Genomic DNA, 15,000 nt, shown 5'->3' with positions numbered 1-15,000 from the left:
GTCCGTTTATCTGTCAGTCCATCCGTCCCCTGCCCCTGGCCCTTGTCCCTGCTCAGCTGCTCCATCCGCGGCCGCTCACAATGGAGTATCGCTATAGCAACGGTGCTGTTTACGGCCCGCTGTGATGCGTGCATGATAGCACACGGTGTGATAAAAATCAGCGGGGGGACACACATGAAAGAGCAGCACGCTCCTTTGGGAGTCCTGACTTGACTCTCACCGGGCCACTCAGCACACATGTGCAGCCGGGTGAAATAGGATCGTCAATAAATATATCAAATGTAAACATATCAAGGCAACAAAAGTCATATAGACATACAGTAAGCTACATATATCATGACTTTCTGATATTTGTTTCGAAATGGGTGGGTGTGTTTGGAAGGTGTGTTTTAAGGTTATTTCTGGTCTGACTGTTGTCTACTTTATTTGAGTGGGGAAAGTTTAAAGAAGACACAGGCTTTTGAAATGCTGATGCGACTAGATGGAACTTGCTTTTCTGGCACTGTTTATTGCAGCGGCTGACAAGATTTTTCTGTGGAAACTGTGCAGACCTGAGGCGGCTGTAAAACGCCGGCTTTATATGGGAATGAGAACAGGCACAAAAGGCACCAAAATGTTTCAAACACTTTCAAACAAATACAATAACAGGAGCACAGCAGTGCCAGAGAGACAGAGAGAGAGAGGTAGAGAGAGAGAGAGAGAGAGACAGATGAGAGAAGAGAGAGAGAGAGGTAGAGAGAGAGAAAGAGAGGAGAGAAGAGAGAGAAGAGTTCTCTTTTATCTGCTCTCTCTCAGACGCACATAAAAGATGTTACTGTCCCTGCCTCGGCTCTGAATGAAATAAGTGCAACGTAGCTAATGGTCTAAATGAAGAAAAAGCTCCCGTGAACTCTCTCCTCTCTTAGAGCTCTTGAAATCCTCTGTGTCTTGTTGTTTAACTCTGAGCTTCTGTTTATGCGCCAGAATGATATCATGCCCAATCAAGTGGTGTTTCAAATCCTAATAATGCTGTTGGAAGTGCATTATTTGCCTGAACGTGCGCAGACTGCAAATCACGCTGCCACTGGTGCTGGAGGAGGAGGAGGAGGACGTGGTGATGGGGGGCTGTTAATGACTGCTTAGATTGGCGTGTCCTGCACCCCTTTTTCTCTACCCCTTTTCTCCCTCTCTTTTTCTCTATCCACATCCACCCCCCCGAGACAGAACGCAGGTTAGCACACAGACAAGCTGAGGGACAAACTGGGCTTTCAGAGGAACATGTATATATATAACCCACAGGAACATGTATACAGAAATATCCCACAGCCTCATCACCTGGCACCATGCTCGGGTCTAAGCTCACACCCACAGACTGTTCTAGAAACCATACCATGACTGTGTGTTTTTGCTTTGCAATTCCTTGTAGATTACAGCAAATCTCAGATTTTATGTGTTAAAGTTTGTCATTTTTATATATATATAAAAAAGTGTCAATTGTCTCAACTGACAGAACCAACCATCATAATTTCAGGAGCTAATGTTCATATTATGCAGGCCGGTGAGAAAAACAGACAGCTCCAGAGAGTTTTTCATCATTTAATGGGCTTGCTGTTTGTGAGATTCTTTTGTGAGCTCTGTGTCTTGAGAAATAGTGCAGCTACAAGATTTTAAAGCTTCGGGAGATTCACTTATAGGATCAGCCAGCTCCTGCTTCATCCAGAGAGAGAGAAAGAAAGAGAGAGAGAGAGTGAAAGAGAGGAAAGGGGGAATATGACAGAGGGAGAGAAAAGAGAGAAAAACTTTCCCCCACCTTCTGTGCATATTTCCCCACATACAGAGTAAAGTGCAGCGAATATAGGGGCCGACATGAGTGAGCCGGCACTTTCTGTCAGTTGCTCATGCGCACTAGCGCCGAAATGTTCAACTGACAAGCACTGGTTTAAAGCCCCACTCTTAAACACTGATAGAGTGGCCACATACAAAAACATAATCCATCTAGGAGCACACCAAATCATAGACCTATCCTTTAACACTCCTCACCCTTCCACACCCACAACTCATACACACCCCCTGTTCTGTCTTTAGCCTTTTAATTTACTGCTTGCAGGAAGACAGCACCCCCCCCACACACCCCCTTCTGCTCTCTGCGGCAGGCCCAAGCCGCAGTCACAGAGAAGCCGAGCGGAAGACGACGGATGGACAAATACGCCACCGAAGCCCCAGACCCTGGCAAACTGGCCCCCTCCTTCATTTTTATTACACAAGAATAACAATAAGCAGGTCCACGACCCTGCCGCCAGACTTTGCGGTATTTCTCTTCTTTTTCCCTCCCTCTCTCTCTCTCTCTCTCTTCTCCTCCCCACCCCACCCTCCCTCCGTCGGGTTCTGCCCATGCTAAAAAATTTCCATTTTCTGCATGCATATTTAATTGAGTTTTGTCCCAGTGGTGCGGAAATGATTTGTTTTTTGCTCTCTGTTCACTTGACTCCTCTTCGGAGTCGCTAACCCTGATTAAGACGTTGGCGTTAATTTCCCAGCGCACACCTTTTTTTTGTGCATTAATGGTTCTGATCGTCTAATTAAAACTTCTCGGCTCTGCCGCTGATCACAGCCCGCCGCCGCTCCTGACCTGAGACTTTAATTGCCGCGTCAGAAGTGATAATAATAATTTCTAGGTTCTGATGATTAAAAACAATGCCACTGCCAAAAAGCCAGGTCCCCCGCGTTCCTCCTACCATTTTCTTTTTTTTTCCTTTTTGTTCTGGCTGGGGGAAAAGTCAGGAGGAGAAGTTTATGTTGTTGGGGGAGACGAGTGGGGTGATGAAGAGATGAGCAGGGAGGAGGTGGAAGAGGAAGAGGAGGGAGGGATGTGTGTGTGTGTGTGTGTGTGTGTGTGTGTGTGTGTGTGTGTGTGTGTGTGTGTGTGTGAAGTGGGAGAGAGACGCACCGAGGGGGAATTAAGAAGAGCCTCAGTGACTGGAGGGGGGCGTCAGGCAGAAGGGTGGAATTTCCCCAGCATTCTTCTGGGCGAACAGGTTTAGAGCAAGGCTTTAGCCTGGTATAGGGGTGCGATTTGGGAACACTGGCCTCACTCGACTCAGAGAAGCTCTACCAGGATTTTGAACATTTTTATGGAGGGTGGACGTGGAGAGGGAGGGCTGTGTCAAATGAAAGTTAATGAGGGTAAAATCACAGTTAAATTACCCTGTTGGGTTCATCTGGCTCAAGGAACAATCTGTTCTTACAGAATAAAAAAAAAACTACTACTACATCTGAAAAGTGAGAAATTTCATCTCTGTCAGCAGAGCACCCTTCATGTTCTTTAAAGGATGGTCAGAGTGAAGAGCACTAAGTGACCAACTGAAGGTAGCAGTCAGATATTACCCGCAAAAGAGAAGGAAAAAAGCAACAGGAATGTGTGAACTTTTCAGAAGGGTGTTCCTAGGACAATGCCACACATTCCATCCCCACATGCACGCACACACACGCACACACATACACACACACACACCCTCGATCACTCTCTGTTCTTTTTTTTTCATCTGATGGAGTCAAATGGATTTTTTACATTCCATTGTGAAGATCAATCTTTTACTCGGAGGAAATGCATCACAGCAAAACAATTACGCTCAAAATATCACAAAACATTTTTGCAACACAAAACACACACACCCAATACACCTTGACATATTATTTTCTCCACCCACCCCTTCAAAACACACCCATGACAGGATACTGACGAAAATCCAACACATTCTGTACCCATTGACACAAGCACACACACACACACACACACACACACACACACACACACACACACACACACACACACTCGCAAATCTGTTTTATTATTAATCAGCTGCTAGAACATCTGCTTGCTTGCTGTCTCTGTGTGGTTCTTTTCTATCAATAAAGCACTTATTGCTTTTAGTGGCAGAGGTGACCTTGCACGCTTGCGTGCTGTCTTTGGGTCGACCTTGAGGGACCCACGACTTCACGGCAGCCTCCTCCGGCCATAATCAGACAGAGAGAGGCCTTCAGCCAAGTGAAACAGTGCTGCCATACTGCCGCAAACACACACACACACACACACACACACACACACACACACACACACAAACATGTGCACAGGGCTAGGACAATGGACCATAAACATACATACAATGTGTATTTTAAGGGAGAGGAAATTCATTGATTTGTGTATGTGTGCAGTTTGACAAGGTGGTCTGTCTGTCTGCAGCACACAAGTGTTTATGTAGCATGTGGGTAAGCGTGCGTGTGTGCATGTGTGTGTTTGTGTGTGTATGTATGTGAGTGTGGTTTTTTTGTTGTTTACTGCAAGCAATTATGATTTTCCACCCACAGTAAAGGCCTTGTTCGCTCATCAGCCGTGGGAGACAGACGACTGTGTGCGCGTGTGCGTGTGTGTGTGTCTGTGTGTGCATGTGTGTGTGTGACGAGAGGCACTGTGACAGGCGGAGAACCTCTGCAAACCCAACTTTCACACCGGTTTGCCCCTGACGAAGCTTTTTTGTCGTTCCTTATGTGAGTTGATGAGCAAACAAGTCGGCTCCTTCTTTCTCTCCTCTGCCTGACCCTGTTGGTCAGGGTCGGACTCTTTAAAAGCCCACGGAGCGTCCGTATTTGTGCTTGCGTCCACCTTAGGATGCCAATTGTCGAATGCTACAGTACACAGCCAGTCACAAATTTGTATGTAGAAAGGCAAACTGATAGAGAGAGAGACTGAGAGAGAGAGAGAGAGAGAGAGAGAGAGAGAGGCGGGGGATGCTCATGAGTGGGCTGGCAGTGTTGGCACAGGGCGGGCACGGCAGGGGGCACCCTGCCTGGCAGCAGCCAGAGGGGATCGGTTGCAGATCCGTGTTGGCAGAGCGCAAAGGGTTAATGACGGGGCTGCCACAAACAAGACACGAGGGAGTGAGAAAGAGAGAGAGCGTGGAGAAGAGAGAAGAGAGAAACAGAAAGAAAGAAAGAAATAGAGAGAGAGAGAGAGAGAGCAATCCTGCAGCCTCCGTGCTGGTGGCACATACTGAGCTAGGCAGTGTCTGACTGAGGGTAGCTCTGTGTGTGTGTGTCTGTGTGTGTGTGTGTGTGTGTGTGTGTGTGTGTGTGTGTGTGTGTGTGTGTGTGTGTGTGTGTGTGTGTGTGGGGGAGGCTGATGGCTCCAAAAGCTCCCCTCTCTCTGGGACTTGTGCACATTAACTTGAGCTCGAGCTGTGTTTTACTTCCTGGGAACCCTGTGGAGGTGCACGAGGAAAGAGAGGATGGATGGAGGAGAAGAGGGAGGAAGAGGAGGAGGAGGAGGAAGAAGAGGAGGAGGTGCTTGATGGGCCCTGTCTGTCCACAGTGACGGGCACACGTAGGTCAGGAGGGGACCCAGGAGACTGGCTCCTGGCACTCTGGGTCATTAGCTGAGAGAGGTGGGGTGGGGGTGTTGGTGGTGGGGGGGCGTGTGTTTAATTTTACAGCTCCACAGTTACCGAGCAAGCCTCACTGCTTCTCCTTGGGGTGGCCTGTGTGTGTGCGTGTGTGTGTGTGTGTGTGTGTGTGTGTGTGTGTGTGTGTGCATGCGCATGCGGACACTACAACTCAATGAGCCGTCGCTTAACGACAACACACACTCCACCTGTCCCCTCATGCCGGACAGTGCTGCCACGGCAACCACACCAACCCCCCACACCACTAGACACTCACTTCCTCAACCCCCTTACCGCATGCCCCCCACCCCCCTGAGCCCAGACACCACACGCCTAAACAGGAAGCAATGAGAAAGGGAGGGGGCACTTTTCTGTGGCCAGTGGGCTTGTGAGCATTAGCTTAACCTTGCTATGAAGCTCTGTCAGGCCAGATAATGTCAATCATCACAAAAGCCCTCTCGGATAACCTCAATGTGAAACCTAAAAAGCTTGGCTGTTTAGATGTTTGGACATGTCCCCCTTTCATCAGCATATGAATTACATTAAAGCGAGATGAGTTGTGGCATTTCTTTAATAAGACTCTTAAGACATGTTGACAGCCTATAAGGCACTTTGCAGCGAAAAATAAATATATAAAAGAGCCGGGGCCGACAAAGCGCCTTGTTTAAGAGGATGTTTGTTTGACAGGCAAAATGTCTAAGTAAAAGAGGGCGTGAGGAAGAGAGGGAAAGAATGAGAGTGAGAGAAAGAGAGAGGGGGAGATGGAGAGGATGAGAGAGTGAGGGAGAGGGAGAGAGAGAAAACAGAGGAGTTGGCCTATCCTTGGAAACAGCCTGAGCTCCCAGGGAATGCTTAATTGATTTCCAAGGTTACTTCTTAAATTTCTTTCTCAGATACAACAGGGCTTGTGAGCATTCAATGTTTTTAAAGCAATTTCCTCAAATTCTGCTCAGCTTTTTTTCATTGTTCACTGCAGATCCTTGCACCCTTCTCCTTCAAATGACAGGAAGAGGTGACATTAGGGGGGAAAGAAGGAAAAAAAAACATTTCCAGACAGGACGCTGTGCTGACAACATCGATCCCAGACCGCCATTAAAACATTTGCTCTGCTTCACAGACTTCCCCATTTTTCCCTCCCTCCTCTCTCTCTCTCCCTCCTTCTCTCTCTCTCCCTCTCTCTCTGTTTTATGTGCACAGCAATGGCTCGCAGGTGTCCCCTAAATGTCTCTCGCTACAGGTAGAGACCAGGCCTAAAGATTCTATAAGACCTCTACTTGCCCTTTTGCAAAAAGGAAAAAAAAACCTCTCACAATTTTGCTACTCGTACACGCAAGCCTGTCGTATGCAGGATTCTTCCCCTCGCTATATTGTTGTCTGAGCTGTATAGAATCTATGCATTACAGGACAGACTGCCACAGCCTGAGCTATAGGTGTGGTTGTTTCAGCAGTGTGAAGCTTTGCAGTTAAGAGGATACAGGAGACCCAGTCAACTGGTCAGCTGCTAAGCTACTGTAGTTGGCAGGAGGCGCTGTGCATGTGTGTGTGTGTGTGTGTGTGTGTGTGTGTGTGTGTGTGACTATGTGTGTGTAGGTACAGTATGCATGAGTGTATGTGAGTATGTGTGTGTATGAGACAGGAAAGTGAGCACAGGGCATCCCTCCCTTATAAAGCAGGGTCTCTGCAGGCCCCTCTCACAGCCTCCTCATGCTGTGGGCTATGGGTCATCTCACTTCTGCCAAACTCAGTTCTGTCACTCAGCACTGTCTGAATCAACGCAGATGCACACATACAAGCACATGCACTAAACACGAACACTACCCATATCTTCTCAACTGAATGCACCACAAACATCATGTCTCTGACAGAAAAACAGAAGTCTATTTTGTATTAGTGGCTTTATCTATAAAGCACATTTATTTTTTCATTTTTTATTTCAGACCCTGATACATTTCTTCTTCTCTGTTCCTGCTTGAGAATCTAAATGGCTGACTTGTGACTGAGTGAGAGCTGCCTTCTTTGAAACCAGGGCTGTTTGAGTGAAGCTGGCGTAAAAAGAGAGGTACTTTACAGAAAGTACGTGCTATTTTGGTCCGACAAACACAAAAGGAAGTGTTGCTGGCTGACTCAAACAAAGAATTTGCTTTTGATAAAACCACAACTGCTACATGTATATTCTACACCAAAAGAGTTTGTTTCCTGGTTTTTTATAGAGGTGACATACCCTCAAAAGGAAGCGACAAACAAGACTGTGTTGCACAATTGTTGACTGCAAGCTGATAGATGCTCGTGATCTAGAAGAGTGACACCATTTTGATTACAAAAACTGAAAAAAAATAGTGTTTTTAAACAGACAACACAAGTGATACATACAGCTTAAATGCAGCAATAAAAATACCCTTAAATGGCAAACTAACAGCATGCCTTGACTCTAGACTTACACAGGTTAGATTGCAGAGGCATTAGCATTCCCCTTATTATTATTTTAAAGTGAAAACGGATACTCTGTTGAAGTGCAAATCTGCTGAATTACTGTAGCAGATTGCCGTTATTAATTATTAACAGCGATTTTATAAATATTCAGGTCTGCCATGCATCTAATAATGAGCGCTTTAGAGAAGGTTACTTCCCGTGCGCATCCTAATGTGTCAGAAATATCACTTTTAATCACGGTGGTGTCAAGACCAGCATCTGAACACCAAAAATACAACGGCAGCATGGGCCTTGCCAGCTATAGCTCTCTCTCTCTCGCTCTCTCTCTCTCTGCTCTGTTTCTATTCCACCTCTCTTTTCCAGTTGAAAGCAGTGGATTACACACACTAACTCGACACCAGCTCTGTGCTGTGTGTGATGCATGGGTGAAGTAAAGGGTGAGAGTGACAGAGAAACACGAGGTACGATGGGGAAAAAAGGTGGTTTTCTTTGCGCATTATTGCTGTGCTAATCTGAGAAGGAGAGAAGAGGGCTCCATCGACAAGCGTTCTACCCCCTGGACACACCTAGTCTAGTCCCAGTGCTAGAGTCGCCATATGGCACTCTGCATATTCATACGTCTCTGCCGGTGCTCTGCCAATGCTTAAACAGTACTTCAGAAAGTTCAAAACAGAACGCGCAAAAAAAAAAAAATACAAAGAGGAAGAAGTGAGGCAGAGAGAGAAAGTTCTCTGCTCTACCTCTCTCTCTACCTCTCTCCTGTGTTCTTTCTCTCTTTCTCTCCCTCTCTGTCTTTCTTTTCTTGTCCCTTTCTCCTTTCTTTTCTGCTTAAGATGAGTATGGGTGCTGAAGGCTTCTCCCTGGGCAGGCTGTATTACAGAGGCAGGGACGTAGGCTTCGATGAGCATCTCACGACAGCGGTGAGAAAAGAAGGGAGCGGGGGAGGGAGGGGGGGAGTGAGGGAGGAATGGAGGGGAGGGTGAAAGGATGTGTTGGGCCGCTGCTGGGTAAACTGTGTTGTCAGGTGGGCTTGACGGCCTCTCTCCGGCAGGGTAAATATGGTGGGCAGCCCTCCCTGCACCCCCCCCCTCCACCACCTCCAAAGCCATCGGCAGGAGAAATGTGGAGATTAACACTGTCAGAGTTGCAACGCTACCCCTTCATTATCTCAACTCTGGGCCTGCCACTCACTGCCTCCACTGTCCTCCACCGCCACTGCACCGGGGTAGTAATTACTAAACCAACATCTCTTCTTTCTCTCTCTCTCTTTTTCTCTCTCTCTTTCTCTCTTTCTATTCTGTCCACTTTCTCTGTTCTTCTCTCTTTCTCTCTCTCTGTCTGTAGTTCTTGTTCTCTGTAAGTTACAGTATGGTCTCTGTTTGCTTGCGCACTCTCTTGGCTTTATTGTGAGTCACGGTGGAGTGCCATGCCAATACGGTGCCAGGCGGCATACCACAGTTGACAGCGTGCCAAAAATGGTGCCAATACTCCTTGGTGTGTGTGTGTGTGTGTGTGTGTGTGAAAGTTTTTGTGTGTGTGCATGTTTGTGTTTGTTTGTGTGTGTGTGTGTGTGTGTGTGTGTGTGTGTGTGTGTGTGTGTGCGTGTGCGTGTGCATGCTGTATTAAGTGGCGCTTTATCAAATTAGTTTGGTACCCAGCTGATGCGCAATAAAGCTAGCGTCGGGCCCCCACTGCTCCGAAGACATCCATCCTCTGAACCGCCGCCAAGCCCGAGAGCTGGCATCGCCCAGGGCAACCAGGCAACACGTCACCCCGCTGATCAGCTTAACACCGTGCGACCAATAAACAAATATTAACACACAGAGCCTCATAGCCACGCTAAGCTAGTTAGTGCCCAAAATATTACCCCCTCCAACACACACACACACACACACATTCACACAAATGTGTTTTTGTTTTTGTTTTTTGTTTCCTTCTTCTGTGGTCTACTGCACAAATCAACTGGTAGCAAAGGAGCTTGGGACAAAGTAAAGTGCAAAGCGTGCCTTGCCCAATGCCTTGCCAAGGAGATGAAACAAGGCTTCTCAGGTGATGCTACCTCACACTGGCACATTGCTTATTTGTTTTCTTTTCTTCTTCTGGGCTTTCTAGCGCTCCGGCTCTTTGTTTTTACGGCGCGTCTTTATCAAAAGTGATGGCGTGCTCCCGCATATTTTCTGTAACGTCTCCCTCTCGGAGGCGCTTTCTCCTCCCGCTTGCTCCCGGTGAGCGGCACTCGTAAAATTGGAGGAGATTTGATGGCAAGATCAAAAAGCGGGAAGCCGGACAGAGTGGCGCGGTGCGGTGTTCACCTTCCTGTGTGCACCGTGACTAACGGGTGACTATAATTCCTCCAAGCGTGTCGTTTTCCACCCCCCTTTTAACGCAAACACAACAAAATACAAAAGTGCCACGACACATCAAAATGGCAGTGTGGGGGGGTTGGGGGTGACTGACAGAGGAGGGAAGTGGGGGTGGTGGGAAAAGCTGTGGTGTGTGTGTGTGTGTCTGTGTGTGTGTGTGTGTGTGTGTGTGTGTGTGTGTGTGTGTGTGTGTGTGTATGTTGGAGGTAGGGGGTAGGGTAGAAAAGGCTGGCATGTGTGCAAATTAGTGTGTATTTGACAATGAAGATGGGGGTGGGATAGCTAGTGTGCAAGTGTATGTGTATTTGAGACTGAGGGTGGGGGTGGGATGGCTGCTGCTGTGTGTGTGTGTGTGTGTGTGTATATGTGTGTGTGTGTGTGTGTGTGTGTGTGTGTGTGTGTGTGTGTGTGTGTGTGTGTGTGTGTGTGTGTGTGTGTGCATGCTGAAGGTTGGAGGTGGGTGGGGGAGGTGGAGGTTCTGACTTCAGAGGACTTCAGAGGCTGGAGGAGCTGTCAGGTGGTGGGCTCGGGCCCTGGCCGCTGGGAGCGGCTCCTGCAGGAGCAGAAGGCGCCAGCAGGCGGGATCACAACCAATTGGGCCGGCCCGCCGAGAGCGACTGTCTCCTCCGGGCTGCGTGCGAACGCCGAGATCAGAAAGCAGAAAAAAACAATCCCCCCCCCGGCCGACAAACGGCGTGCCTCCACACCTCCAGCTGCCGCGCAGGAGCGCCGCGATCCGCTTCGTCCCATCACCTGTGCCAGAGCATCTGCCTCTCCCCTCGGCCTCCCGAAGCATCAAATCACCTCCACGCTGGTTCCACTCTTCCTCCTAATGCACATCATTCCTCCTTCCGTTTCCGTGCTGATTATTAATGATGGTGGTTTTTATCTGCAGAGTGAATCCACTCTGCCGAAAGGCTTTTCACCGACGACGGGAAAACAAACGTGCATAAGCGCTTCTCTCAGCAGGGAGAGAGAGGGGTGGTGGGGTGTGTGGGGGCCCTCGTAGGTAGTCTGGTAAGCGGGCATGCAGGCGTCTGCTGCTGCTACCTCTACCTCTGCTGCTGGCACTGCTGCTGCTGCTGTGCTTGCGCCAACCCCAGACCCCAACAGGTGCCGGCGGAGCAGGGCTACGCGCTCTCGCGTTTCATACCAACGCCTTTATTAAGAAGCGAGAGAAATAAAAGCTCAAACATCTCCCTGTCAGAGAGATAGACGGAGATAAAGCAGTAGAGGCAGTAACTGTGACTGCCTTTCCCGTCACACCTCCTGTCATTTCTCTCACATCGTGCTGAGACATCTACCAATGACAAACAGAACAGGAGCGCTAAGTCTGCATCTCACACTGAACTGCATGCACGGAGGTTTGAGTCCAGCGTCAGACAGAGATTACTGTGCAGAGGTACTGTGTACAGCTGGATTCTTCTGTCTGTGCCTCCAAAATGAGAAGGGGGTAGGAATGACTAACAAACTCCCCTCTCTCTGTCTCTACATCTTCTCTCTCTCTCTCTCTCTCACACACACTCTCTCTCTCTCTCTGCTATATGACTTGAGTTAGCCAGAGAGTTAGGAGGATGAGTTATGGCTGGCTGGCTGCTGGGGAAACGCTGTATTTATGGGGGAACTGAGTGAGTGTTAAGTCCCCGCTAAGAAATAAAGTCGTCCCTGAGCGAACTGGGGGAAACATTTCACTCAGTCTAAAAGGTGGCTCAAGTAAAAAGAAACAAACAAAAAAAACAGAGCAATTTCTCTTCCAGAGGAAACATTATTCCTTATTCCTTGCTTGTGGAGTAAAATGAAATAAATAAAGAAAGAAATAGAGTGGATCGTATTCTGGTGGTATGAATCCTTGAACCAAGTTTGAATGGCGGCTGAATATTCTCAAGGTAAATATTGGCGGGAGACGCGGGAGCTGAAGAGTAAGGGAGAGTCTGATTCCTCTAAAATTGCATCGCTGTTTTGGTGGGATTTCCAGACACCGCCTGCCAAGACACACACTTGTTGCTGTATTATTCTAACTCAAAGGCTTTGGCGCGACATGATCCCTCGTGTAGGCAAGAAATTGAAAATGTACCCAGTTAATTTCAATTAAATTCAAGAGAATGCAACCGAAAGCACTAAGCTAACAACAGTGTTTGTGTGTGTATGTCTTTAAGTGTGTGTGTGTGTGTGTGTGTGTGTGTGTGAGGTAGAGTTCTTCCCCAGCTCCTGTAGAAGCTGAAAGCTTGAGGCCTGGGCTCTCTTTCCTTCTCTTCCCTTCCCCCTCAGCCCTCACTTGCACGCTTGCACAGTAATCACAATTATTACTTAAAAAGGCTCTATTTCTGCATTAACTTAAAAGGCCTATATCTTTCCCTCTCCCCTCGGAGTCTGTGCGGCCTCACTTACCCTGAGTATCTCAATAAATCAGCACTTACTGTTAACATGTTCTCCACAATTCAGTCATCAATCTCCCACCAACTCAGAGTGAAAACAGGGGAGGGTGGGGATATCTGCTCGGTAAAGGAAAGAAACAAATCTCCCTAACAAACCAGTAGTGTGTGTATGGACACACACACACACACAAATACAAATAAATGTAAGCACACACATCCTTAAAGTAAAACCTCTCTCACTGGGAGATACAGCAACGGTCTCCACATTGCCATGGACACACAAGCTAAATTCAATCGCAACCTCACCTTTCACTCCAGGGCTGTGATTTCAGCCCCTAACAACACAAATCAACAAACCTAGCACAGGACACGGGAGAACAGAGAAAAACACTGAAAGAGAATTAGAAAGAGAAAACGAGAGAGCAAGAGCTTCCCTCTCTCTCCCTCCTCGTCCGCAGGCCTCGGTGAGCAGGAGCCTGGGCCTTGGCTGGCCGACTCTGCTAAGAGCCCACTCTGACCGCAGGCGACACCAGAAGAGAGGCCACATGCAAATCTGTGTTTAGGTTCCCCGACACCGTATTTATTTAACAAAAACGGGGGGGAAATCTAATTGAAGGGGAGCGGGATTAGTCTTAACCAGAACACATCTTCCAAACAGAGCGGGCCATCAGAGCCCACTGTGTTTACTTCAGGCCCAGTGGAAAATCCTTCGGTTGACAAACCCTTCCTCAGAAACATCTGCGTCTGAACATAACCTCGCAAAAATCCCTCTCTCTCTCGGAAAGGAAGAAGCTCCCTTTCAGCCTCACTCTCTAGAAGCCGCCAGCAAACAATGAAGAGTGTTTTGAGTATTTTCTTTTTTTTTGTTCTTGTTTCATTTCTCAAGAGGTTCTTTAGTTGGTTGTGTAATTATTGACTAGGGTAATATTTGACGGAGGAAAATGTGATTGTGCGATGAAAATGAAAGCTTTTGGAAATGTGTTTTAAAATGTTTGATCTGTGTGGAATGCATGCAATGAAATGAGCTAAAGAAAATAAAGTTATAACTGAATACCTCCACTTCAGACAGTAAAACAAATTCTATGCAACAATCATCATAAACAGAGAAATAGAACAAATGCTTTCTTCAATCTACATCAATATGCCAATATATCAATAAGTATTCAATGCATCAGTCTAACTGTGAAGTAACACATGTCAAACACATGACAATATGGAAACAGGTCATAATGATGTGCGGACAGCAAACAAACAAACAAACCAACAAACAGAAGCAGTTTGGGGCCGCAGGAGGTGTTCCTCTGTGCCAAAGCTGTGGCAGAAATGACAGCCTCTTAGACTTCACACACCCTCAAACACCCACTCACTCACTCACTCATCCACCAACCAACACACCCACCCCACTCTGCTCCACAGCAACCCTGCCCTCTTGCCCTCCCCTCCACACCCCTCCCATCCCAGGCTGGGTACGGCACACACAGCCCTCCCCATCCACCCTCCACCCCCGTCCACCCCCAGTCTTACCTGGCATGAGAGTGGCCTCCATGCTCTGCCTCACCTCTGACTGCCGCTCTGGAGGAGCCCTCTCTACAAAGCAAGGCATTTTCCCCTCTCTCCCTCTCCCTCTCCCTCGCTCCTGAGCGACTCACTGCCTGGGCTGCTCACGCTGACACTCACTCACACACCAACACACACACACACACACGCACACTGACTCTCTCTCTCTCTCTCTCTCTCCTGCTCCATCCCACTCACCCTTTCCCTTTCTCACCCTCTCTGTCTCCCTCTCCCTCCCTCACTCCCTCCCTCCCTCTCTCTCTCTCTCTCTCTCTCTCACACTCTCTCGCAGCACAGATGTCAAGGCTGTGCGTGTTTACCCACTTAACCAGTAGGGGTCCTTCACCACCCTCTGCTCTCCACAGCCGGGGTGGAAAAAACAGGGAGAGAGAAGGAAAGAGAGAGAGAGAGAGAGAGAGAGAGGGGGAGAGAGGCCACTTAAGTATCTCTCTGGTGGCTGGGGCTGCAAGCCTGTGGCAGCCAGGGGAAGAGAAGGGAGTTGGGGTCTGTGCATGGAGAGCTGCGATTGAGTTACTTTACACACACACACACACACACACACACACACACACACACTAACCACACACTACCTGATAGCAGTAACAGCAACAGATCAGGGGAGACACAGGACAGCACAGCACAGTACAGCAACAGTATGACACTGATAACCCGCCATACACCATATTCTTTCTCTCCCCCTACCTTCCTCCCTCCCTCTCTCACTCCCTCACTGTCTCTCACTCACTCCGGCACTCCCCACGTCCTCTCTGTAGCGCCTGCCTATTCACAGACCACTTGCATTGCCCCTCTCACTGCTCGCAAAGACAAAAGAAAAGAGTCAAAATTGAGAGTGTCCCTTTG

The 15,000-nt window shown here is 48.2% G+C and overlaps 1 protein-coding gene across 12 annotated transcripts in view; it reads right to left on the bottom strand.

Annotated features, from left to right (window-relative positions):
• casz1 (castor zinc finger 1) overlaps positions 1–15,000 on the bottom strand; it is a 183,468-nt gene that overhangs the window by 42,387 nt on the left and 126,081 nt on the right. The window contains exon 1 of one of the 12 annotated variants that reach the window (XM_048241672.1): positions 14,107–14,168. The exons of the other annotated variants lie outside the window; for them this stretch is intronic. Coding sequence (XP_048097629.1) covers positions 14,107–14,128 — 22 coding nt within the window. The 5' untranslated portion in view covers positions 14,129–14,168. Of the gene's footprint in view, positions 1–14,106; positions 14,169–15,000 lie in introns of those variants that run through there. 12 annotated transcript variants of the gene reach the window in all.

Source organism: Alosa alosa, chromosome 4, assembly GCF_017589495.1.
Source record: "Alosa alosa isolate M-15738 ecotype Scorff River chromosome 4, AALO_Geno_1.1, whole genome shotgun sequence".
In the NCBI taxonomy this organism is placed as follows: Eukaryota; Metazoa; Chordata; class Actinopteri; order Clupeiformes; family Clupeidae; genus Alosa; species Alosa alosa.
The sequence above is the reverse complement of the archived record's forward strand: the minus strand, read 5'-3'. Positions and strand labels throughout refer to the sequence as shown.